The 27,219-nt window shown below is 39.3% G+C and overlaps 2 protein-coding genes across 5 annotated transcripts in view; both read right to left on the reverse strand.

Annotated features, from left to right (window-relative positions):
• The window catches only part of LOC114654253 (leucine zipper putative tumor suppressor 3), a 115,590-nt gene extending 106,272 nt beyond the window's left edge, over positions 1-9,318 (reverse strand). Inside the window, exon 1 of the mRNA XM_028804678.2 lies at positions 9,110-9,318. The gene's annotated coding sequence lies outside the window, so the exon portion shown is untranslated. The remainder of the gene's footprint in view (positions 1-9,109) is intronic.
• Positions 9,319-16,220: 6,902 nt separating this feature from the next.
• LOC114654251 (transmembrane protein 127) overlaps positions 16,221-27,219 on the reverse strand; it is a 51,926-nt gene continuing 40,927 nt past the window's right edge. For all 4 annotated transcript variants that reach the window (XR_007935454.1, XM_028804675.2, XM_051930157.1 and 1 more), the window contains 2 exons: positions 18,267-18,428; positions 16,221-17,981 (listed from right to left, as the gene is read on the reverse strand). Coding sequence is in view for 3 of the 4 variants with exons in the window: in XM_028804675.2 (XP_028660508.1) it covers positions 17,686-17,981; positions 18,267-18,428 (458 nt within the window). In the remaining variant the exon portion in view is untranslated. The remainder of the gene's footprint in view (positions 17,982-18,266; positions 18,429-27,219) is intronic.

Consider the following 27,219-nt stretch of genomic DNA (forward strand, 5'->3'; position numbering starts at 1 on the left):
GTATGAAATATACCAGAAGTAGAAAAAGTGACTGTGAAAACCAGGAACACACTAGGGTCAAAAGAAGAAAATCAATAAATCAAAACACTGAAGCTCAATATGTAACTTAGAAACAAAGTCAAAGGTACTCATCACCAAAATGTCCTTTAAAGCTAGTTGCCATCCACATACTTGGTTGCTGTTTGTTGTGTGTCTGTGAAGATGCGGGTTCGCTCCAGGTCCCCATGCAGCTTCAGGGAGCTCTTGAACCCGACACCGTCGGTAATGTCACTGATGAGCTTGGCAGTGAGGCACAACAAATGGAGCAAAGGGATGGTGTAAAAAAAAAAGGGCCAAGAGCTTCTATTTAAAACAGCAAACAAAAACAACAGTGTCCAAATAAATAACTGCAGTGTCTCCAAAATCTTTAAAATAAATAATCCATTAAAACAGAAGTGAAATAGTGAAGGTTAAAAAAACAATAAATTAATCCTTTAAAACGAGGTTGAAACAATGGCATGAAGCAGTCTCTTTTAAAAATCCACAACACGGTACCTTCTTTCTACTTGGCGGCTCCCCTGCTTCTCCCATCGGGCTTCGCAACAGGGGAGTCACCCTACCTGCAGGTGCAGCTGCCTTCCACTCTGGTCTGGTAGCCCTCCGATCCCTGGCTACATCGGGCTCCAATCTGGACCAAGACTTGGGTTATTTCCCCAGTGGCCAGGGCGCTCATGCTGGGGCTAAACCAGCCCAAAGTCTCCACGACTGCCGCTGCTTTTCGACGGCCAGTCGTCTTCAACATCGGTCACTCCAGCTCCTTGATCGCTCATCTGGAGCAACCGCTTCCTTCAGCCCCACTGAGTGTTGGCCAAACACTCTTCTCGGGGACTCACCTCCCAGCTGCCTGCCTTTGCTCCACTGAGCCTGCTCTCTCTCTCTCTCACACAGGCTATCCTCTCCATGCTTCTGCCGCCTTCTTCCCTGCAACCTCCGTCTCCTCACTCCTCACCTGTGCACTTAAGTGAGAATCGCCCGCATCACAAATTCCCCGGGAACCGCTCAGCCCACACCACCACGCCCCCTCGCTAAGCCGCGAGTGCGGCGATTATTTATTTAAAACTGGCCCTTTTGACATGAGCTGTGGACCCGCTATACCACAGTGTCGTCATCGTTTACGCCAGTGGTCTGACGTCACACATTGCCTCTTTTAGTCATCAGGTAGAAATATGTGATGTATCTATCAACAAAAATGGTGGCACCCATGCTAGAAAACAATGCATAAAATGGCAGCATGGTGATACTGAATATATAATCAGAAAAATGACAAATGTTTTATAATCACATAAACAAAAAAAAGCCACAGAAATTGAATCGACACACTTCAAAGTCATAACAGAAACAATCTGAGATACAGTACATCTCAGCAAACTTGGTTTACAAACAAAAAAATAATAAAGTCAGAAGAAACAGTATCAAAAGGATTAGTTAACCAGCAACTACAATGCTTGTCCTTCAAAGATTAAGTCAAGCAAATTCCACCTACTGTATGTTCTCCATTCACGTGTGGTGTTTCACTATTCAGCTCCCTCACTTCGGAAACATACATGACCTCTTGCTTCTTCAACCCTCCAGTGTCATGCTGCTTGCACATGCTCTGGGAGTTTCCCAAGTTACCATCTGTTATGTTTCACCTTTCCACTTTGTGGTGTTCACATGACTTTCTGAGATAAATGCAAGGTTTCTGCTTATTCAACTCTTTGAGGGCTGAATATTTTTTCCAAAAAACAGTTTCTGAAAAGCAATGGTTTCACACAGAAATCAACATAAAACGTCTGTTGCTGCATGCTGAGGCAGCCAGTTTGACAAGAATGTGCGGCAGGCTTGCTGCCAAGCTGTCTTCACGTGGCTGAGGCATTGCCATCTAGTTTCTACCTCTTATCATTGTTAAGTGTCACTCCTCCCTGGCGAACATTGCCGTAGGCGTATCAGCTACATCAACCCGTTCAGCACCATGATTAGCTAGGGACCAGTCAACTGAAGCTGGAACCTCACATTCGTTTTCGATCACTTGTATCAAAATCGCAGTCCGACAAGTCACAGTTCAATTCAGCGATAACAGGCAAAATGTCGTCCATGCAGTAGTTTTCTTTATGCATTCACTTTGATCTCTCGCTAGATGTCAGTGCTATTTTTGCTGTTGTTTGCACCTGGCTACTCACACAAGCGCAGGAAATCTCGGTCAAACCAATGAAGCTAACTTTCCTTCTAGCAACGAGAGTCCAGCTAACAGTTGGTTTTGTCACAGCTTACAGACGATTACCATCGTCAATCCTCCTTTTGACAAAAGTCACCATCAGCCCTGAAAGAGTTAATACCCAGTCTGCAGAAAAAGCAAATAAAGATAAGCTGTAAATATTCAATGAAACCAAAGTATAAACACATGAAAAGTGTATTGTGTCACTCCTAATGCAATTTGACCACAAAAATGCCATTCCTAACTGACCAATTAATTTTTTTATAATATTGACCAATGTGAAAGAAAGGTCAACTTGGAGATTTCAAGTAGCATTGTTTTGTCTGAATTGTCTGACTCACAGTTCCCACTTCGAAGAGCATTCACATGAAATTTCTGACTGAGAAACTTATATTTGCCATCTGTCCAATAGCATATACTGTAAACATGGCTTCAGTCTACCAGTCTTAAGTTCAACACACAGCTCCACCATCCCACTGATGCTTTGCTTAACTGTCCTTCTGACTCTACACTCAGAGGTCTAATTATCTGCACCCTATCATTTTTTTTCTTTAAAGAGTAAAGTGACAAGTTACACAATTGACAAGTCCATGGCACCTAAATGTTCAAGGACTCTAGGTAATCTCTCATAAGCTATAATGTTGTACATTATAAATCTAAAAATATCTATTAATTATACAATTTTTGAAATCACTGTTTCCAATGCCAGTGACCTACAGTATGCCTGCAGAGCAAAGTTCAATCCAATCCTGAGTAGAACTCAGTTATACTTCCTTCTATGAGACAAGTGCAGTAACATCCATCCACGCAACACACATTTGAGATATCGGAGGAAACCAAAGTACCTGGAGAAAACCCATCTAAACTCAAGGAGAACAAGCAAACTTACAGGATATAATCTACTGAACTATCATGACACCCTCATGAGGAATCCTCAGTTTATGTTAGCTCTGTACCAAATTTGCAAGCATTTTTATCCTTGCATTTCTCCACTTTTATCTCAGTTTCTGTTCTACTTTTTGGTTTTATAATCTCGACCCCTCACCCTCACCACAGTTCTCTATTGTTGTCACCACATCCTTCCCAATTCTGAATCATCTTCTGGCTGTTCATGCATTATTTTTCTAAAACAGCATCCTTTTCTTAATTTTTTCTATTTTTGTCAACTCTCCCTGCATTCTGAGCCTCCTTAAACCGTTCTTTCCGGAAATATACATGGCCTTCTCTGACTGCAGGTGCTTTACCCTGTATCTGCCCCTATGTCTCCCAAGTCTTCCAATCTGTGACCCTCTGCCTCAGTTGCTATAATCACCACCCAGGCCTACTTGTGATGTGACTTCTCTATCACCTTCCTTCTGTGTTCCCTCAAGAGATGACTTGAACCCTGGGATTAATCCTTTTATCAGTGACTCTTCATAGTTTTCTATTTTTGCCCTGTCTTCCATGTCTCCACGCAACCCCCATCTATACATCCCTATGAGACACCAGTTACTGGTTCTATTGTTGTCATTGATTTTAATAATTACCATATTTATATATGAAAGTAATTTTGATAGTTCATCAGCAACTTCAGGCTATATCTAATTCATATTTCAACCTTATAATCCACTCTAAATTTGCTTAAGGATAATATTAATGCAGTACCGCGATTAGGAAGCTAATGGAAGAAATTGTTGAAGATTAAAAAAAAAAACTCATAGCAGTATACAATAGAAGCAGAAGTTCCTTTTAAAAGCAATGTCATCAACCAAACAAAAGCACACTACAGCAGAAAAGCACGATGGGGTCTCTGACAGGCTTCCTGCTACTCTACCGCACGGCTGACTTACTCTTAACTTTGGAGCCTTCTTTTCTAATTTGCTATTTAACATTATTATCACTTACATCATTAATCATTACAGCTACACCTGACAAAGAATCACACGCCTGACACTTTCCAATAGTGTGAGCACAAGGCACAGATGACTCTTTTAAAAGAATGCCGGCTTCCTGACAGACTAACATCAGCCAAATCTTCCAAAGGCTCTGACCACATTACCTCTGTGTGTAATGGACAAAAGTTCTACGAGGTTTTAACTCCTTTAGTAGATTACACAGTTGCCTCAGAGCCTGAGCAGACATTAAGAGACACAGTACGCCAGGGGAGATGGTTCTGCTCAGATGACCCAGAAAGGCCTGAAAAATACTTTTATGAAATTCTGTAGGATATAAGCCAAAGTAATTCTGTAGGATATAAGCCAAAGTAAATTTAGTGCCTGTATGCAACAGTAGTCTGTAGCATTCTGCACTATCAAGTTGGCTCAGGAACAGTACCTGTGCAGGCAAGTGTACCTAATCCATATTATTAACCGAGAATGGTAAACCGGATGGCATGGACGCAGGTACACGGCGATGGGACCATGAGACGTACTGCGCAGGCGCGTACAGCGCGCGTCTCATAGACCGCACGCGAAGTCGTATCCACCGTGAACGAAGGAGTCAAGGCCCAAAAACGAAAGAGCTCAACTGACGTGAATGAGAAATGAAGCAACAACGCGCCCATAGCTAACGACTAACGACTCAGCCATACAAAAAAGAGGATTCTGCGCTGCAGCCCAGATTCAAACGGAAGAGGCTACGGCGGCCCCACAGGTCCACAATGATAGTACGGAAGGCGCAGGCGTCACCGCCATATTGTGAGTGGCACTACTACGGAAGGCGCAGGCGTCACCGCCATATTGTGAGTGGCACTACTGCGGAGTGAAGTTAGGAATAATGTGCTACTTGGGATTGTACAAACCGCTGAACGCTTTACACCAAATTCAAACACAATACAGCTCAACGATACAAACACGAGCCCACCTAGATAAGATCAATGAACGCAGGCGCCTACAACGCACGTCTGAAACTGCGGAAGCAAAGCAGGCACAGGTTCAAAACGAATGAGTTCGACTGACGGATATACAAACACAAGCCCGGCTGGATAAGATCAATGAACGAAGGCGCCTACAACGCGCGTCTGAAATGCCGCAAGCAAAGCGGGCACGGCTCCAAGACGAACGAGCTCGACTAATGTATTTCAGGATACCCAACGCCGGGGGTAGGCGAGCGAAGCGAGCACGGGGCGGAGCCCCCCTTGTGAGTTAATAAAAGAACATTGACTAAGCTTCTACAAATATAATAAATAGTACAATCCTGGCCAAAAGTTTTGAGAATGACAAAAGTATTGATTTCCACAAAGTTTGCTGCTTCATTGTTTTTAGGTCTTTTTGTCAGATGTTTCTATGGTATACTGAAGTATAATTACAAGCATTTCATAAGTTTCAAAGGCTTTTATTGACAATTACATTAAGTTAATACAAAGAGTCAATATTTGCAGTGTTGGTCCTTCTTTTTCAAGACCTCTGCAATTCGCCCTGGCATGCTGTCAGTCTACTTCTGGGCCAAATCCTGACTGATGGCAGCCCATTCTTGCATAATCAATGCTTGGAGTTTGTCAGAATTTGTGGGTTTTTGTTTGTCCACCTGCCTCTTGGGGATTGACCACAAGTTCTCAATGGGATTAAGGTCTGGGGAGTTTCCTGGTCATGGACCCAAAATTTTAAAGTTTTGTTCCCCAAGCCACTTAATTATCACTTTTGCCTTATGGCACAGTGCTCCATCATGCTGGAAAAGGCATTGTTCATAACCAAACTATTCTTGGATTGGTGGGAGAAGTTGCTCTCGGAGGATGTTTTGGTATCATTTCTTTATTTCTTCATATTTCTTTATGAAGTCCGATGCTTGAACCAGCAGCATTTGTTATCTTGTAAGTCCAGTGTGTTTGATTGTCTGCTGACAGTTTAACAATTTTCTGTCATCAAGAGGATGCACAGCCAGTTTGCTTGAGTATAGTGTCACAGAAAGGAACAAGTGCCCTGCAGATCCTGTGGTGCATTAGCACTCACCTGAGGATTTAACAAGAACTGTTGTGGGGTTCAGAGGTAGAGTGACCTCTCAACAGTGAGTGATAGTAACACACCTATTTTGGGAAATTCACCTTGCTGTTAAAGGTAAGTATGGTCTTGTCAAAATGATGAGAGGCTTTCTGTACGTTCACTGGTATATATGATTACAAGCGATTAGGGAAGTGACAGGTATTTAATGGTAAACATGTCAAATGTGATACAACACCAATATCCTGACATTCATTCTCCCTCTAGAAGACCTATCTTGTATTCACTGTTAGCCTCCTATCTCTCTTGCAAAGAAACGGAAAACTTGGACTTGTGTCAAATTTCATTTTGATCCTTGATGCTCCTCCTAACACTGAATCACATGGAAAGCAGTAGCACCTGACTGAGCACTGCAGCTGACTTCAGAAAATGAGGTCCTTCTCACAATCTATGTGAATCATATTATTCATGACAATCATGGTAACAGCATCTGACTCCTCAAGGGATTATCACACCTCAGTCTGAACTAGCAGTCATCTGTAATCAGATCTAAAAGGAAGGTATGCTGGAGAGCTTGCCAAGAGTGACATCATGTGGAACTTATTTAAAATACATATCAAGTTGTAGTTTTTAAATTCAGTCCTAAATACATACCCCAAACATATCAAGGTAAAAACATTACATGCAGAGAGAAGAAACACAATAATGCAGTTAAAGTTCAAATTACATTCTATTTACTAGTTAAGGCACTTGACAGAGGCCACTGAAAATTTCTAGTTGCACCTTTCTGTCTACAGTAAAATGAGCCCAGGATGCACGTGCAGGCTTCTCATTACAAGAACTTCTTGTCATACTCTCCAGATTGCTCCACTATTCCAACATCTGGCAATGTGGCATAGTAGGCAAGTAGTGTGGCAAAATGGCTAGGATACTAGACTCTCAACTGCAAGGATGCCAACTGCTGTCACTCTTCCAGTTTACTGTGTGGTTCAAACCAGTTCATTTAATCTTGCAGGGGTCTACAAACTGACGTAAATAAGTATAATGTAGTTCACATCTGGGGAAGATGCCCTATAAACAATGATAACTAAAGCATGTCCTTTTATAAATCCACCAAGACCCTGGAATCCATTGCTCTATGCATATCTGCATTGTGACATCTTTATTCTGCAGTACAGAGAAGACAGGACACACTAAAGGGTCCAGCAATCACAAAACTCCATGCTTAACCTGAAGCTCAGCTCATACTTAAAACAGTTGCTAAAAGCTTCGCTAAGCACCCCTGTGGACATTAACCAGTCCCAGCTGTAATAAGTAGATAAAGAAAAACCATTAATGTTCAGCTCAAATGTCTGAAGTCCTGCCAGTTACTCAGTCTTTACTTTCCTGGGGTCACACTTACATATCAAGTCAAGAAATGCAGTAAAATTTCAAAGCATTGAAAACTATTTTTTACAGAATCAACCATCCAACTACAGCACTGAAATGTCAGAAACATCACCCTAACATTTAACTATCACTCCAAAATAGTTATTAAAGCTGATATAAAATATATTACAATGAACTGGCATCAAACATTGAATACCTCATATTTGAGTCCACTCCTGCTATTGGAGATAGGCTGCTTTCTCAATTCAAGGCAGCTTCTCATCTACTGATGAGATCCTGCATAAGTATGAAAACAGTACGTGATCGAGGATCTCTCGGCAAATTTAGGCTACAGTCCACTTCAGAGTCAAGCGACCGGACCTTGGCCAGAGTTCAGCATCGTGCAATCCTTACTTGACTGCTCTGTTCACAACGCTCCATTCTGAAACGGTTACCGTACGTCGGGTTACCTCACTACAATACCGAGCCTCTCAGATGGACATTGGACTGCGCACGCTTGAGAAATGCACGCCCCAACCTATCTGCTGTGGCTAATGTTGGGGGTAGGACTGTAACGGTTGAGCCAGGAGATAACACTGTACGCCCCTCACTCACACAACGGTGACCGGTTTATACAAATGCATCACCCCGACACTGGAGCTTCCGAAGAAGGTGCCTCGCCCCGCTCTAGGGGTACGCCCTCTGTTCCAAATTATGACACCCCCATCCTCATCAAAATAATCACGTTCACGCTGTTGATCGCCCCTTCCCCCTAAAACCGTGGCTAGCGGTGTAGATTGGATTGCACGCGCCTCACCCGGTGCTAATACTCACGCTAGACACCGTGTGTACGAACCAGATCTTGGGCTCGAATTCAAACGCCGAGCCACGCGCAGCTCACCCCAGTGCTGGATATCGCGATGTAGACGCCTCGGCGAGTTAGTGGGTCTCTCGTGGAGACCCCTCACTCCGGTGCGCAGCGCTCAGGGGTTCTTCATTGCACACGCGCCTTCTCTCCACACACGATTACATCATCGCTCTGGAGCTGCACTGAATTTCACCTTCTGCTAAACCTATGAGGGGCGGGGGAGATTTGGGGGCGGCTCTTGACTCGAGCTCCCGGGGAATTTGTGACACAAGGTGTACACGCATTCCTCACGCGTGCACCGAGTATGGGGCTCGTCCCCGTGCCTCCCTAGAGAGGGACGTGACACGTAGCTCGACACTTCATTACAGCAACGTGCCACTAACACTGCTCCCCTTCGCCACACGAAACGATTTCAAGGTTAAAAGAAGACTCGAATTGCTGATCTCTGCGTGAAAATGAAGACGACTGGGGTCACCAACTACAATGATTCGCTTCCACGAGCGTGACTGTGCCGCGTGGGATGCACTACAGAGTGTTAGATATGGTTCAGATCGTTAACAAAAACAGAGAGAGCAGCCTTTTCGTCCATTAATGTAAAAGGTACACTCTGATCTACTGCCAAAAATATAACCACTCCTCCCTCTCCCCACACACACCACCCCAGCCTTCTAACTGGAAAACAGCGGGACCGCGTAGTTCGTGGATATGGCGCGCGGAATCACTTACTCTCCGCTGCAGCGGGCCGGTTGCCCTGATGCCAGCTCAGTGTCCGTGGCTGCCAGCTTCGGAGATGGGTATTTCTTACTATCGATCCCTATGTATGTTTTGTAAATACACCCCCGTCTGTCTATCAGATCTGGACCTCTCCTCCACACAGCGATCAGCTGGCACTCACGCCCACCTCCGCACCGCCCAACTCCGCACTTACGCTGGCACACGAGGGATCAACTGTCGCACAGGCACGCGCGGAAAACACGCCCCCTTTCAGCCCCACCTCTCATTCATGCTTTGTTCACAGTGACGTCATATGGAACGGTTGATCCGCACAGACGATCTGATGGAGATGATGGACCACAGTACCAGCAGATAGTCGAACGAAAGCAGTGGGACTTCCTAGTCCTGGTGTCTGCGGTGCCTGAGCTGATTTTAGTGATTTTAGCAACAAGAGTTGCTTTATAAGTGATATTTAGCTGCCGAGATTAAATTAAGGGGACATTGCCCACGTGAATGTGAATGTAAAAAAATAGATTACTGGGAACAATACCACTGATAGGCATGGGTAACAAACAAGGTTATAATCTAAAATACCAGGTATAGATTAAATTCCAGAGGTAATCTGTACTTGTAACGTCATGGGAATAGCAGAGTTTTTTTAATTGATTTTAATTAAAAGCAAAGAACAACTTATACAATCAAATCAAACTTACCAAACCAAAATTCAGCCCCACCCAAAAGAAAGAGAGAGACAACCAACAAAGCAAATCATTAAAAACAGCAATGGCTAAGTATAAGTAATAAAGAACATTGGCAGACTGGGTGAGGAGTCAATCTTGAGAAGCAGGGCCATAGCTGAGGGGGCCCTGGTTTGTACTGATGGCATGCAGAGTCATACACATTGCTTAAGTAGAAGAACTATTTTGGTCTAAAAATTACAATCTTATTAACATATATTAGATGAAATCAGAAGAAAGAAGTTTCGACTCATTAAGTATGAGTAATTGGGGGCAAGAGAAAGCACAGTCAACTAGAAATTTGTATGCAGGCTTGCTCTGTGGTTTATGAGCATTAATAGGTTTAAAATATATAAAAAAGATAAAAATATAAAATTATATGCAAACAAACAATATCTAATAAATGTGTTGTTATATTTTCACAATACAAACAGAAGGAAAATGTTATCCCCCCAAAATAATGAATTGATGGAAAAAATATTTGAAGATGTAATTCCAATAATTCCCCAAATATTCCTAAAATCTCTTATTTGTCATGTGGCAAGCTAGTAAATGGCTTTGAGTAAGAACACAAATACAACTGCTCACTCTATCAAACTATAGTACAAAACCACCCCAGAAAGGTACTGTATTTGACCATCACTGTCTGTAGCACTTGTCATCCTACAAAACAGCGGAGATATAAAAGTCATATCTAGAGCACTACAAAAAATGTTTGCATTCCAACTGTTTAATAGATTACCACTTTCCAGCAGTAATATGGCTATAGTTCTTTTCAAAAACTTAATATTAATGTACAGCAAGGCTCCTTAATTCCTCAGTTACATCATTCAGGGCCGTAGTGTTTAACTAAGTTCTTAATTAAAATCTCTTGCTTTAGTAGTAAATAAACATGTTTAATTGGGCTTTTTTTAGTTTACACACTTGTTATGATTCAGAACCCTTATTTGCCTATTTTAGTTTTAAACAGCTGCATTTAGATTTTAAATGTTGCTTTTTTCTTAACCAGCTATCAATTGATAATGAGGTGCAAATGACAAAGAAACCACCAGCTCTCTAGCTACCATGCTTCCATTTAGACCTGTGCATATTCATCGTGAGGCATTTGTGTTAAAAATGTTTTAAAGTAAATAAGAGAAGGAAAGGATCAAACCTGGATAATGTCCTCAGAAACATCTACAACATGAGAAAGATTTGTCTTGGAAGGGTGAAAGCACTAACATGCCATATAATTAAATATTAAGTTTGATTATCAGCTAGGTCTGACTTCTAATTATGAAGCTGATTGGAACGTAATTGAGGACGGCTGATGTACAGCATGGTGAATTTTCAAAGCTAGCCATGTATAAAAGTAAAAACTTTAAAGCATGCTTTACTAAAAATAATTTAAAATAATGTATTTCATATCAGAACACTACCTTGATAGCAACTAAAAACATTTAAACTTTCAGCTCATATCTTTCACGGTGTTAGCTTAACTATATTCCACCACACTATGTTGTACTGCACTGCTAATCAGATTGTAAAAGCAAGGAGTTAAGCACAAATACACCATGAAGATGAATTCATAAGACGGGTTCAGAACTCTCCTACATGCTGGTAGTTGTACAACTGTAAATGTCTCAACACAATCGTGTAAAATTACACGCAGCTACTCTCACAAACAAGGTGCCAGCATAGCAACAAAGAAACGCAGTGACTGAATTGACTATGGTAGTAGCTACCAGTGGACCTACATGTTTTATGCTGATACTAACATTTTTACGTTTTGATCAAGGTTTAAAGTTGGAGGAAAAAGAAAAAAGAAAAAACGAAGTTCATAACAGCTTATAACAAGCAGTTATGACAGGAATGTAGGGCAAGAGATGGAACAAAGGAAAAACTGGGTTTTTGATGAAAGTGATTAAGTGCATTGGTCGACACATGAAGTGAATAGAATCATTTTTGTACCAGGCAGATATTAAACAATGCACAATTATGAGTTACTAATAAAGTACAAAAAGACAGAGGAAGGGGGTAAGGCCTGCTGCACTAATTTTATTTCGATGTAGTCAATGTTTTTGCCTTACCCTGAATGTTGTCTGACGACTTTCTCAATGCTTTCATTCACTGCTCCATTCTGCAGTCTCAAGAGTAATTTTTTGCAAGGATATTGTTATGCAGATGGCGCAATAGACCTGGATATAAGAGTAAATCTTCAATCTCTCCCAGGGTACCTTCTGTGTGGCATTTGCAGTTTCTTGCTGCATTCATGAGGGTATGCCGTGGGCCTTATTTTTCTCCCACAATTCAGAGACTTCTTAGATATGTAGAATTTTTCATTTTTTCCTTTGTATTTTCTATGTGTACAGAACGTATGTAAAACATACCTTATTTTTAAGAATTTACAAGTACTAAAAGGTTATATTGTAGATTAGGTTTATAATGCTTACCAGTCACGTGCCTCTTTTCATCACAGAGAAAGCACGCACGCTTTTTCTCTCAGTCAGTAAACACCACAGCACACAGCAGCTCTCTGCAGCAGCACCGAGTTTTTCTTACACCTTCTCCATTCACAAATACTAGCAGCACCAATAACTTGAAGTGTTGCTATGGCAATGGCTTTTCTCCAATCAGCAATTCAAGTAAAGGTCAAGTGCCTAACATCTCTTAAATCTGTAGGACGGAGTGGATTAGTGGAGGCCACTGTGTTTTAAGTTTCAATATTTTAAAAACACAACAGTAAAGTTTGGGGAAAAGGAATTATATAAAGGGATTTTAATAAGATTGGACCAAATCATAGTGTTAAATACAGTAAATTATCTAATAACTGTCAAGAGAAGTCTTCATCTTGACTCCTTAAACAGTTTCCCCAGGCAGATATTAAACAGGACGAACAGATCAAGAGGTAGAGGCAAGAGGCTGGATGACTGGCTCAGAAGGTAACCATAATGCACACTGATCAGTAAAATGTAATTTGTCAGACAGCAATCATAAATTAGTGGAGGAGACTTGTTTAAGATTATAAAGGCAGGTCAGATGGCACAAGATTGAGAGTCAGCCATCCAAGACATGAAGTGAGGCATCCTGCATTATTGTATTATATGTAATTTCTCTGTGGTGACAACAGTCTGATTAACATAATGGTATTTTTGTTTCTGTTATTTACCTGTTTCTGTTATTTATCTAATGACTTTAATCAAATGATCCATCAATAACAGTACATTCATTAATTATATGCCAATTCCCAAGTTAAGGTATACATTTTAGCTCTCCATAGCAGTTTTGGGTCCAAACATTCACAAGATATTGATCATTTGGCCAAGAGCTCCAACAATATACAGTAAATGGGGAAACTGGTCAGAATTGGTTATTTTAGTCAACAAAGTGATGAGAAATCAAAACTGTGCCCATTCCAGTTCAGTTCCAGAGGTTAAAACTCTATCCCAAAAAGTTTGTGAAATGTGTGCATATTACTGTCTTGATCGGTAGTACAAATGGGTAGGCTTGGCTTGCTGTTAACAATTTGAACAATTTTCAAAGGAATGCACTACAGAGTGAAAAATATTCTAAAAAAGTAGTACATTGACCTTTAGTTAACATAGAGTCAACTCCAGAAATATTGGTACCCTTCATGAAAAATTACAAAAATTTATATATACATATTGCCACACATACATTGAGTAATACTTTGTAATTAAACAATTGGGTAACTCATGGTTTTATTGTCAAACACACATTAGGAACAAAATAAAGTTTTCCTTTAGTCACACAAATTTTCATGATAAAGCAGATTCCAAAATATTGGCACCCCAGATGTCAGTATTTGGTGGAGCTTCCCCTGGCAAGAATGACAGGCTATTTGTCCTCTTTCTGTATTATTTAACAAGGCTGGTGGTGAACACTTGTGGAGAGAGCTTGGACTACTCTTCCATGCAGAATATTTCCAGCTCATGGAGATTCTTCGGTTTTCTCTTGTGAACTGCTCTCTTCAATTGAGACCACAGGATTTTAAATTGGGTTCAGATCTGGAAAGTGAGAGGGCTATTACAAAACCTTGATTCTGTGTTTCTACAACCAGTTGTTTGTTGATTTTGATGTGTGCTTCAGATCATTGTCTTGTTGGAAGACCCAATCACGGCCCAATTTCAGCCTTCTCACAGAGGCAAACAGATTTTTGGCTAAATATTCTAGTATTTAAAGGAATTCATTATGCCACTGACCTTAACAAAAGCCCCTGGACCACTGGCAACAAAACAGCCCCAAAGCATCAAAGACCCAACACCATATTTTATCATGGGTATGAAGTGCCCTGCTTTGTATGCAGTTCCCTTTTTTTGCCAAACATGACAATGGTGTGCATGGCCAATAAGCTCCATTTTTGTCTCATCTGACCACTACACACGATCTTGAACGTTGCTTGGCATAGTTGAGATTCTGGGATTTGTGCCTTGGACTCAGGGGAGGCTTCTTTTGTCCACTTGTCCATAAAGTTTCTGGTCATGGGGATGTCGGCTAACAGCTGGCTTTGAAACAGTGAAGCCTCAAAATTCAACTAAACTTTGCAGTTGTGAAACTGTGATCTTTGGGCTCCTCTTTGTCTCCCTTAGTACTGTGTGTGTGTGTTTGGTGTGGGGCAATATGTAAATGCATCACCTCCTTCTGGCAAATTTTCAATAGTTCCATGCTTTTTAAACTTACTAGGGGGCTTAGCCCCCTGCTCGCTTTGCTCGCCAACCCCCTGCCTGTGCTACACGCTAGCCTCTTTGCGGTTCTGTCACGCGCATATGGGTATGCGGTTGAACAATTTAAACAGATTTTTATTTTCATGGGAATTGTTACATATGCATAATAGAACTATTTTACATTACAGCAAGTAATTAACCATATTAAAAAAAAGAGTAAAACGTAATAATTTGAAAGTAAATTATGTTTCATGTTGCGTTAGAGTTATTTGTTTAGTAATATGATTTCATTCTGTTTGGCTTTGAAATTAACAAGCAAATACTTCTTAAACTTACACTTTTACTGTAAAAACAATTTTTTGAATTAAATTTTCATCAAAACCACATTGAATTTTGATTCTGTGTTTAGACTTTTATCGTGACAACGCAACGTCTGTGATTGAATTATGTTTCTTTCTCTCTATTAAATAAAATGATTTTTTCGAATGTTTGGCTCTGAGATTTGTTAATTGTCTTTGCAAAAGCTATTCTAACGGGAAACTGTTAAAGTTTTAGTACGAATGGCGTATCAAGATCTCCTTTGTTGTGTAATGTTATCCACGGAAGATGTACTACATTGCCTTTCTTGGATACAATTTTCTTTCTACAGTAATTTGTGTGGTGGAAGACGGTTGTAGATATTCTTCGGAATATTGTAAGATGATGTTTTCATCTTCCGCACGATCATCACCAACTGTTTCAGCATAGTCTATTGATACGCATTTAACCAATTTGCTGTGTAACCGATTGTCATTTTTGGCGTTAATTCGTTTGACTTTATTGTTTCTCGGTGCTAGGATTGCCAGTGTACTCATTTTTTCTGTTGATAACCCTTCGTGATCAAATTCTTCAATAAGATTTGGACATAATGCGTCTTATTTGGGAACTTAAAATGATGAAAACGTTAACATTTATAAGAGCTGAGAGAGCAGAAACTGTGTCTGTCAAAAGCATTCACACGAATGAGAGGTGAGATTACTGTGTGCGTGGTTGAAAATGTTTGAGAGGAGGGCGTGACTTAAAAAAACCTCATGGCCAAGGTCTCAATTTGCGGGACTTGAAAAAATCTTCCAAAAAAGTCTTGTCGCGTAGCAGGATTTTTTTTATATAATAGAGAGATTTATTATGGGCCTGATTGTGCTTACTGGTAATTTCAATTTAATACCTACTTTTTGTAGCCATTCCCTAATCTATGCAGCTCAACAACTTTTTTTCTCATTTGAGTTGAGAGCTCTTTGGTTTTACCAATATTGATGGATGACAAAAGGATTTTTACCTGTGTGTTACTTCATATTTATACCTCAGTGAAACAGGAAATGGCCACAGACAAACGTTCCTAGATACTAAAAGCAACATCAAGAAACATTTTTCCCCAAATATGCAAATTTATGTAGTCCTATTTATAGTTTCTTCAAGAGTACCAATAATTTTGCCGCATACATTTTTGACAAGGTAAGCTACAGGTATAACAACACTTTTGCAGGAACTGTTTCTATTAAATAAATAGTAAACAATTTCTCCAAACATATGAGGAATTTTAGAATCATTGTATGTATTATCTATATTAATGTTTTTGTTCACTTTCTTGAGGGGCAACAATATTTCTGGCGTTGACTATATATACACAACCCATATGATGAGAGATTTACAGATAAACTTCTCAAATAATGTTAATAAAATACCTTCTTTAGAAACCAAATTTTTATTAACATCAAATTAAAAGAAAAAAATCAAACAAAACAGAACATAAAGGCACATAAAATTCGGATTAAGCTAAAGTAATGTCTTTGTGGTTAATTTTTTAAAGACTGCAGAGAAGGAAATCAATAAAAACATTTTAATAATCCCAAACAAAGATATCACACCTTTGCTATTAACTGAAGGCCTTTACACAAAAAACATGACAATATGAAAATCATGCAACAACCATTTTAATGACTTTCCATACACTCACACTTTACTTTTAATATTCCTATTTTTTTTTAAAAATGTTCAGTATGATTTATATAAGACAGCCAAGTGAACTTGAGTAATATGAATGATATTTCAAAACAGATCAACCTATTACCATCTTAAACCTTACTTAATATAATTTTTTATTTTTAAATATGCTAACCTGCCACGATTTAATCCCTTGGCTCAATAGGATGGAAAAAGTTAATGTTTTAAAAGAAAGATTTGTCCCTCTGTTTAGCAAACAGAGTGCTTACTATTCAACTTAGAAGCCCATACCTGTAAGGCCTGAAAGATTTCAATTAATTTAAAGAGGTGACTGCAGATTACAGTCCCCCTGGGAAACAATTTACAGTGTATCAGTATTACTTTATTTTTAAACACCATTGTAAATCACAAAAGTTAAGCTATTTAAAATTCTTCACCTTTGTTTAACATTAGTTTTCCTTATATTCGTGTTTCCTTCAGTATAATCAACTAAAGGAATTTTTCTTCCTTGGGATTGAGCAAATAAAATTCTTCTTTTTGCACAAATCAGTTAAGGGTTAATTTAGCATGACAAGGGAGGTCAAGGTATGCTTCTGGTAACTTCATCACATTAGTTATTCAATAACAAAGTATACTATTATTGTTCCTTTTATAAAAATGTACAGTAACATATCACTTTCTTTTGCATCGCAGAAGACCTGAGGAGCAGAAGCAGTGAAAATATTCTCTGTTTATTTCATAAGGGGAAATTAGTTATTTTAATACTTTTGAATCTATGTCAGTAAGGCATAAAGCATACAGTAAGTTAAATTCTCCATATTTGATGCTTGCTATTTAATATGAATTTATAAGAGCTTATATTGTTTTTTAGTTCATCTCTCTATGATCCTGTTGAACACAATAATACTTTGATGCTGAATATTGTAAAATGTGCTATGCTCTAAGGTAGCATTTTCTGTAGTATGGTTTAATATCAAGATGAATTCTTAACAAGTAAATTCACAATTTCAAAATTTCATTCTCATTCTCTCTCAAGAGCATTAAATATAAACCACATTTAAACATAAAGGAACATTATCACATAATTACCTGAGAAAAATAATTTCTATAAAATAAATTGAATCAAAACATATCTGCAAAAGTTTCTCAAACTCTCTGCAACTGGTGCTCTCAGGATAGGAATACAAAATTTGGAGAGGCATCAGTGCTATGAATTTGTATAGGCCACTTCACTTCCTGTCCTTTGCAAGCTGGTCGAGCTGCACTGTCCCCCACTTTCTTCAATCACCTGGTAACCCTCCAGTTGTGCCTGCTGTGTATCCTCATGTCGAAGACTGAAGCCCATCGCCAAGCAGGAAAAGGCAAGTGCAAACAGAGAAATATAATAGCTCTCCCCGAATATGACTATAAAACCCTTGGTTGAGAGGTCAGTCTTCCTGATATTGCATGTGATAACATAAAAACAGGCTCCTCCAACAGAGACCACACACAAGCACAGCAGCACTGCAACAGAAACAAATTGTTTTTAAGTCATGCAAAAAACAAACACTACACCATGTACAGTGCAGGTGACCAACAATATTTTCTTAAGTATTCTTAACTCAGATTATACCAATAGAGGAGAAATACTGACTCCAATACCACCTCTGCCCAATCTCCAACAGCTTTTTTACCACCACAAACAGGGATATGTTTCACAAATAAATAGCAAGTATTTATCTCATCATCCTACACACTGCCCTACTGAGTTGACCTATGATTAATAATTACTAGCTGTGCATACAGTACCCATGAAAATGTGCAGTGAACGGGACAGTCCAGGACAAGCTTTTTTGCCACCCAGCAAGTCCAGCAGGAAGACTCCACTTGATGTAAGTACACCAATGTAGCAGGAAGATGCCAGTAAAAACAGCAGGATCAAGCCAGTCTTTTGCAGTGTCCTCAATGAGTCTAGAAAATTGAGGAACAACACTGTGGGTCTTTAAGAACAAAACAAAAAAACTCTAGCAGAAATACAGTAGAAAGATGTTTATAAAATTAAAATGTAAGACAGAATCCTAAGACAGTAATAAAAGAGAAAGGTAGGTGAAAATAAGATTGGTTTCAAAGCCAGTTAAATAAAATACAAAAGGCAATTTTTAAATTCACTTTGTAATAAACAGTAAAACAATATATGAGAAATGCATAACATCCAGAAACGGAGGTCTAAAAATAAATATAAAAAAGTTCATGCACCATAAGAGACCAAATACCAAACAATGGTGTTCTGCTGTTGGAGTTCATGCCACACAAGTCAACCATCACTGGAGACACCCATTAGTCTATCAAACAGAAATGTCATTGGAAACTGTCTGCAGGAGTGTTGCTGCTTCACAACACACCATCCCACAAATCCCCAAAATCAAGGGCTTTCTTTAGGGAATGTGGTTTCAAAGACCTTAACCATTACCTATACAGTCCAGACCTGGTCCCCAGTGATTATTGTCCCTTGTGAAATCCGAAGATTTTTTTTTTTTTTAATTTTATTTATTAATTTTATTGTAATCATTCCATACAAATAGATCAATTTATACAAAAAAGAATTAAAGACAAATCAAACCCCACCCTTGAGAAGGAGAGCATGGCCAAAGGAGAATTGCTTAGGGCTTTTTAATAGGGCAAAAATAAAAAAAAAAAAAGGAAAAAATATATATAGGTAAATAAATAATGGAGAAGGGAAAGAAATGCGGAAATAATTATTTCTTCTTATTCTAAAATATTATTGATTAGATTCTGCCAGATTTTGAAAAAATTCTGTACAGATCCTCTAACTGAGAATTAGATTTTTTCCATTTTCAAATATTGAAATCCGAAAAATTTTCTACATGGACAGCATTTTTCCAATGATAATGACCTCAAGGAGGCAGCAACAGGTTGACTAGGGGACTAAAATTAATCCTTTTATTCTGATGGATTAAATCAATGGAGGCAAAGTGAACCAAGGGGGATTATACTGAAAAGTAAAAAGGGGAGTTTTACCATTACAGTTTATTTTCATAACCATGTAGATAAATTATTGAACACCGCTTATACGCTCTCCTCTCACCTTAAGTATTCTTTTTTTAATAGTTAATTAAAATAGTTTTATTATGACCAACACTCACTGGTGCAAATGATGGCAAAGTAGCTGCCCAGCTGTTTACAACTTTTTAATTAGCATATCATGATAAACATGCTGCTGGTTAAATAATCTTAACAACAGAGAGAACTACAATGAAGTCCAATATTAGGAAATAATGTAAAATGACTACACATAAACATCACTCTGAATTCACAGAGAAAATAAACCTATATTACTGGTAAGTTGTGCAATTGGAGGCTGAGCAAAGTTATCCGATTAAACAAGAAGCTCAGTTAACAACAGGAAATAGGTTTGAAATAAACATTTCAGCCATAGCAGCATTCCAGTAACAACGCTGCCAGCTTTTGCTCTGTAACATTAAAGTGAAAACTCAAAACAGGTTTAAAAACAATGAAGGTAACATTGTAGAGCGGCTCAATACCAAAACCTTAATCTAATCATGAATGGCAGCAGAAAACTGATATTCACCAGCAGTCCCTGTACAGTTTGAATGAGACTGAACAATTCTGAAATGAACAGAAAAAAAAAACGAACAGAAAAAAAAAACCTGCAGTCTCTGCATGGCTGTACTTTCTACCATTGATTAAACATGACTGATACTGTATGGTATCAGGTATCATTTATTTTCCTCTTCCGTTAATTAATTTAGAAAAACATTCAGGTCAGGTCAGGTCAGGTCAAGTTCGGGAGCATGCACTGGTAGAGCGCGTTGCCACACCTACAACACAACGTAGCACCTCAGAATCCTGGTTGGCAACTCCCCAGGAAGACACGTGGTCCAGTCCCACCCCCCAGAAATGACCATTTACGTAGGCGTCCCATTGGCCTGATTCAGCCTCTTGGGTCCTCAACAATGAGGATCCCGTGAACTGGATAAACCTCAGGGAATTGTGCCATACTGCCATAACTGATGCTCCCTCACAATGCAGGTAATGTGCCTCATTTAGTTCTCTGTGAGCAACCACTCATTCGACACAAAATCAAACCAGTGGTACCCAAGGATTCTCCAAAGAGACACAGTATGGAAGGAGTCTAGTCTTCGTCTCAGGTCCATGGACAGCGTTCATGTCTTGCAACCATGGCCCCGGAAAGAGCCATCTATCTGTAACAGCCAGATATTATGTCGGCATCCCCTTGGCCTGGTCCAGCTGCTCAAGTCCTCAACAATAAGTATCCTGTGAGCCTGATCATCCTCTGGGATTTGCGCCACATGGCCGTAGTGCAGTAACTGACGCTCCCTCACAATGTAGGTAATGTGCCTCATTTGGGACTCCATGAGCGGCCGCTCATTCGACACAAAGTCAAACCAGCAGTACCCAAGGATTCTTCGAAAGAGACACAGTACCTAAGGAGTGCAGTCTTCATCTCAGGTCACCAGATGGCGTCCATGTCTTGCAACCATATAGCAAAATAGGAAGTACCAGGATTTTAAGACTTGGACCCTCGTCCTTTTGCAAAGATATTGGGAGCACCACACCCCCCATTCCAGCGACCCTATGATCCCCCGTGCTCTCCTAATCCGTCTACTGACTTCATAGGAAGAGTCACCAGAGACATGAAAATCGCTGCTGAGGTAAACCTCTCAACATGGTCGTCACTCTCTCCACAGACAGACACACTGCTGATGGCTGTGCCCAAGAGGTCATTAAAGGCCTGGATCTTGGTTTTTATCCAGGACATTCGCAAGTCTAGACACTCAGACTCCTTGCTCAGTCTCTCGAGCTTCCCGATCAGAGCCACTATTGACTCTGCGAAAAACATTCTTAGGTATTTTTTACATTTTGACATTAGTTTTTTTTTTTATCACAAATATTAAACATAAAACATTTAAAAGCCCAAAGAGGGAGGAGGAGAGAGAGTATTTCTTTATAGTCACTATATCTATCTATCTTAACAATACTGTACATAAGAATTCTGTAATGGACAACAGACATGGACTGGTGTCTTGATCGAGACTGGGCATGATTCATTTCCTGGCCAGGGGGCCAATGTAATTAAGAATCAGGGGAGACACTGTACTTGGAGCAGTGGCTTCCCCAGTATGCTACATGGCACCACACTCAGATTGGGATTCCCACATTGACACCTGCAGGGCATAAGTCAGGAAGCATGGCAGAAAATAGAAAGTGAAATGTGAGAACTCAATGAAGTCACAGGTATCTGCTTCAACTAAATGTACAGCCACTTTCTATGACTAATAAAATGAAGCAAAATACTGCTTTATATTAATTGAATCGAAAATAACAGTTTACAGTTATTATTTCAATCAAAAACATATTGTTATTTTCATTTCATAATCCAAATGATTAGTGTCTTACACCAGCCCATTGTAAATAAGTATGGATAGATGACAGAGTATACTGTGGATTGCTATGGTACTTACGGTGGGTTTGTGCCATATGCCAAACCACTACCAAAACAGACTCCAACCCTCTACAACTGAATGCTAGAATAAAATGAATGAATGAAAAGATGGATATCTAGGTGACCTTTGTTTATAATATAGACCTTGTTTCTCTATCTTCCATAAAAGCAGTGACAGACAGTAACTCTTCGGTTAGTGGGAATATTAGAAAGATAACAGCAGAGCAAACAGTACTATTGCTAAACATTTGCAGACAAATCAAAATCAGGATCAAATCTTGACCTTGACTTCTGTCTGAGAAGAATTTCCATATTTTAACTATGTTAGAAAGAGTTTTCCCAAGGCACTCAGATTTCCTATCATAAAATCCTAAAATGAACATTACGCTGTAATAAACAAGTTTGTAATATATACCGGTAGATAGGTGTACACTAGAAACATAAAGAAAAATAGTGTTATAAACTCCATATACATTATTCATATCATTTTGGTTGATAGATATTCTAGATATAGGGGTCTCAAATAACATTCTTGGACATTTTCTGCAGAAATTCATCCATCCATCCATTATCCAACCCGCTATATCCTAACTACAGGGTCACGGGGTAACTGCTGGAGCCAATCCCAGCCAACACAGGGCGCAAGGCAGGAAACAAACCCCGGGCAAGGCGTCAGCCCAATGCACATTTTAATTTTTACCCATCTCTTACTTAGAGGCAAGTTATTTTTCATAGTAATAGAATTCTAGTCATTCTATTTAAACCCATAAATTACCAATAGGGCACGTTATACTACTGCAGAAAGCCTCTATGAAATTATGATTTATGCTTATTGGATACACATCTTTAAGGTTAGTCTATAACCCTTTTGTTGTTTCATCTTTAGTCAACTGACTTTTAAAATTGTATTTATTTTTTCTATTACACCAGTTCATTGGATCCAAAATAAAGTAGGTGGTCAAATATAATACATAAGAAGAGATCATGATTATTCTCTAATTAAAAAAAGTATTTTCGACAAAAACCAGCAGTCTGGAACTTTTCTTCTACCAACTACAATAGAGTTGTTTAATCACAATCTGAGTGGTTTATATGTTCTTATTGTAGATAATTTGGTAATAAGATGTCAATTTTGATATTTTATTCATTTTTATATATAGACTTAACTGTTTTCTAGTAGCTCTATTCTGCCTAAAAAATCAGTAAATGTGCATTATCATTACATCTATTGGTACAAAAAATGTATTTCAAGCCTGCTTCTTTGGTATCATTGATTTTTCAACAAAAACAGCTTTTAAAACAGAAGATAATTTGCAATGAAAAATACACGTAACACACAATGAATCAATTTTTCCCCTGTACTTTGCTTTATTATTTAAAAAGAGTCCATTGGAGAGAAAACATGTTTTTACTTAAAAGTAAGGACATTTTAGCCAATTTTGATACACCTTGCATCCAATGCATTCATGAACCTTAGAAAGCTGATGGGATATTTGGGACACATGCACATTTGCAGACTTGTTATACATGCAAATGTCTTCTGTGTTCCAGTCTGGGAAATCACCTTTAAGTATGGAAGGGAATAGAATTTTGATGCAAGGTTCCTATATCAAATCTGGAAGCAAGTACTAGGAGTGATCAAAAACCTTTGATCCTGACCTGTTAACAGTCTGTAGCTGACCTGATATCCTTCATCATTGCTAAAGCATGGCCTTTGCATTGGAGGAAGAAGTGGTAGTTACACAAGCCTCTTCTGAAGAATAGAGCTGTGTTTGGCATCTCTCCGAATTCCACAAGCATTGTCATGGAACAGATGGGTGATGTTTGACAGCTTTCCATGCCACTTTCCCCACCACCAAAGCAAATCAGCATAATACTGACCAGGGGCCTCATGCATAACGCAGTGCGTAGAACTCACACTATAACATGGCGTAAGCACAAAAGCGGGAATGTGCATACGCACAGAAAAATCCAGATGTAGGAATCTGTACGTACGCAAACTTCCACGTTCTTCCGCTACATAAATCCCGATCAGCGTGAAAAGTAACGCACATGCACGCGCCTTCTGTCCCGCCCCAACTCCTCCCAGAATTACGCCTCTTTGAATATGCAAATCAATATAAATAGCCTTCTGTGAAAAGACAATGGGAAAAGCACGGCGGAAAATATAAGAATTTCAGCGAATACCAAGTGGAGGCAAAGGAAAAACGTACTATTTGTTGGTTTAAACAGTGGTATAATCAACAAAAGGAAGTTGATCGAGTGACAGAGTGTCGGAGAAACTCGAAAGCTCAAGTTCACAAAGTCGCACAGTGCCCGAAATAAAAAAGAAATCACATATCAAAGTCACCGTGAAAAGGCGAGTCGTAGCCCACCGTCTGAGTGTCACATAAAAGCTTATTAGGGTACAGACAAAAAAAATAGGCACACAGTGGGAAAAAAGCACGAAATGTCAACTTTAATCTCGAAATTTCCTTTAACCACGTAGTTTATTTTGCCATTGAAGTAGAACATCATAAACTTCATCTTAAAATCATTTAATTTACTAGTTTCTCAAATCTCATTGTAACTAAAGTAGCACATTAAATGCTTTGTTCTGTATTTGATCTTCTATGTGCTCTGTGTGTGAATCACTACCTGCTTCTTAAACAGGCTTTCTCTTTCTCTGACAGGACACATAATCCATTACATTCGTGATATTACAGCTCTCTGAATAATTAAAATACTGAGATGTATACGTGATATCTTTTTCATGATGATAGGAATGAAAGCATGTTATTAAACATGGGAACACGGTGGCGCAGTGCTTGTTCATGTCTCACGCAAGAGGCTTGCTGCGCCATGCGCGACCTTCGATGAAATAATTTATTACAGAAGTACTGTCTCTTTCAAACGTACTAAACCTCCAATTCCTGTCCTTACTTTTATTTCTCCAAATACCCAATCGCCACACAATCAGCTCTGTAACAGACGTGAAGCCATTTGTAAGCTTCAAAACGCCAATTCTTCAAAACTTTTAAGGAACATTGAAATATCTTCGTAGTACATGTTTTAATTATTCTATCTGTCTATCCTTCCAGTGTCGCGTCAGCACCAGCAAGAATACAATGCAATGCAGGAACAATCTCTGAACTAGCTAGCGCTGCGGTACCGTGTCCTCACATGTTTAATTATTAACAATTCAGATTATTTAAATGAAGTTAAAGTTTTATCTGTATAATACAATCAACATATTTTGCTGCATTTCATCTTAAAAATTATATCATCATCATATGTAAATACGCGCTTTATAAAGTGGCGCAGGTTGTGCAATCTTATAACTGTAGTGCAAGTTTACAGTGAGGTAATTGTACTTATAAGTACAAACAGTTCTAAAAGGAGCACTTGATGGACTGATTGAGTGCGTTTATAGTTCTTGGGATGAAACTTTTTCTAAACCGCGAAGTCTGTACAGGAAAGTCTCTGAAAGGTTTTGCCATGGCTCAGGCAGCGTCTGCTTCATGCTGTATACCGATAATTCTCTTTCCAATTAGCTGCTTCTGTGATTCCCCACTCAGATACAGTGATATAAATACTCCGAGTGGTGTAGTGAGAGTAATATGGAAAAAGATGATCTGCTGTGGCAACCCTTAACGGGAGCAGCTGAAAGAAGAAGAAGATGCATTGAAAGTAACAACGCTAAAGCAGTTATGGTATTTGGAATACTATGGCTATTCCCTGGACCATTATATTGCTGCAGGTTAATTACAATCAGATGCATTACATTAATTAACAACATGCAGTTAGTTTCAGTGTATTTATAAAGCCACGTCAGGAATGTGGATCTAAGAAAGAAAGGGTAACCACACAGGAACAGTAGCACTGCTTTGACGCTGGGTGCCGCCAGTCTGCAAAACCGAGCGGAGAAATTGCGTACGCCAGGTTATGAGATACCGTGGAAATGTGCGTGGCTTTACGCCAAGTTTAGGTTTTATACATCGCAATTTGAGCGTGGAAACGTTCGTACGCAACATTTCTGTGCGTACGCACCGTTTATACATGAGGCCCCAGGTGTTTTGAGTCTTTTAATCAATTTAAACTGTACAGTACTCTCAACAGTCAGAGAAAAATGGTGCACATTACCTTGCCACCACTGGTTTGGATCTTGAATTTCTTTGGTGCTTAATAATCATCATGCCAACATCATTTTAATTGTGGTATGGACTCTGCGGAATTGTGATGCATTCAAATTAAATTTTTCTTAAAATTCTCACACTCGATTTTTATTACTCAAGATTCTCCCTTAAACATTGGATGTGGTGAAGCTCATGTTTAATTAATCATGAAAAATGAGCTCATCTGGCCCATAACTAATTCTTGTTCCTTCCTATGCACTAGGAAAGCTGATAAAGTTAACTCGGTATATTATTGATAAATAGATTTCTTCTGTTCAGGGCATATACTGTAAATAACACTGCCTCACAAAGACCAATTGTATTGTGAAAGAACTCAACTATCCTACACTGTTACTTATCTTCATATCATAAGGCTATACAATAGCTGCTTATACTGGAAAATGTATGATTGCACCTGATATGTGTTCTTTCATATATCATTTGGTATTTATTGTGTATCACCTGCATTACATTACTGTCACTAGTCTGGGAGACAAAGAGACAAGAATCTCATTGCATAATATATGTGACTTTGAACATGAGCTGGTTTTGTTCAATGTGATTGCAGGTGTTTCGATAAGCACATGTTTTTAAACATTTTCCCATTTCATACTGTAGCATCTCTGTTTGGAACTGTTACTAGAGACCAAGATAACATCTAGTATGCATTCTGCAAATCTGTTTGTTAGCATTGTTTGTAATTAGGTGTTGTAAGAGATGGCCGGCAGCACAACCCGGCCAGGATGCCCCTGAAGTGGAAGGATGGGGGAAGGCAGCTGCATTGGGACACTGCCTCCCCCAGAACACTAGTTGGCAGCTTCCCTGCAGCACAGCAGTGCCCCGGATTCCCGCAGGGCATCATGGGATCTAGAGTTCAGTTTCACAGCCCTACTGGGTACCTTGGGTGTCCCCAGGAGACACTGCAGGACGACTGGGGAGTTCCTACTGTCTACAAAGCCTGGAAGTACTAAAAAGTCACGGGGACAGAAGCACAGAAGTACTTCCAGGCTGAAGAAAATACAAATTCTCCATCTGACCTGGAAGTGCTGAAGAGTCACATGGACGGAAGGACAGAAGCACTTCCGGGTTAAGGACTATTTAA

Source organism: Erpetoichthys calabaricus, chromosome 7 (assembly GCF_900747795.2).
Source record: "Erpetoichthys calabaricus chromosome 7, fErpCal1.3, whole genome shotgun sequence".
NCBI classification, from domain to species: Eukaryota; Metazoa; Chordata; class Cladistia; order Polypteriformes; family Polypteridae; genus Erpetoichthys; species Erpetoichthys calabaricus.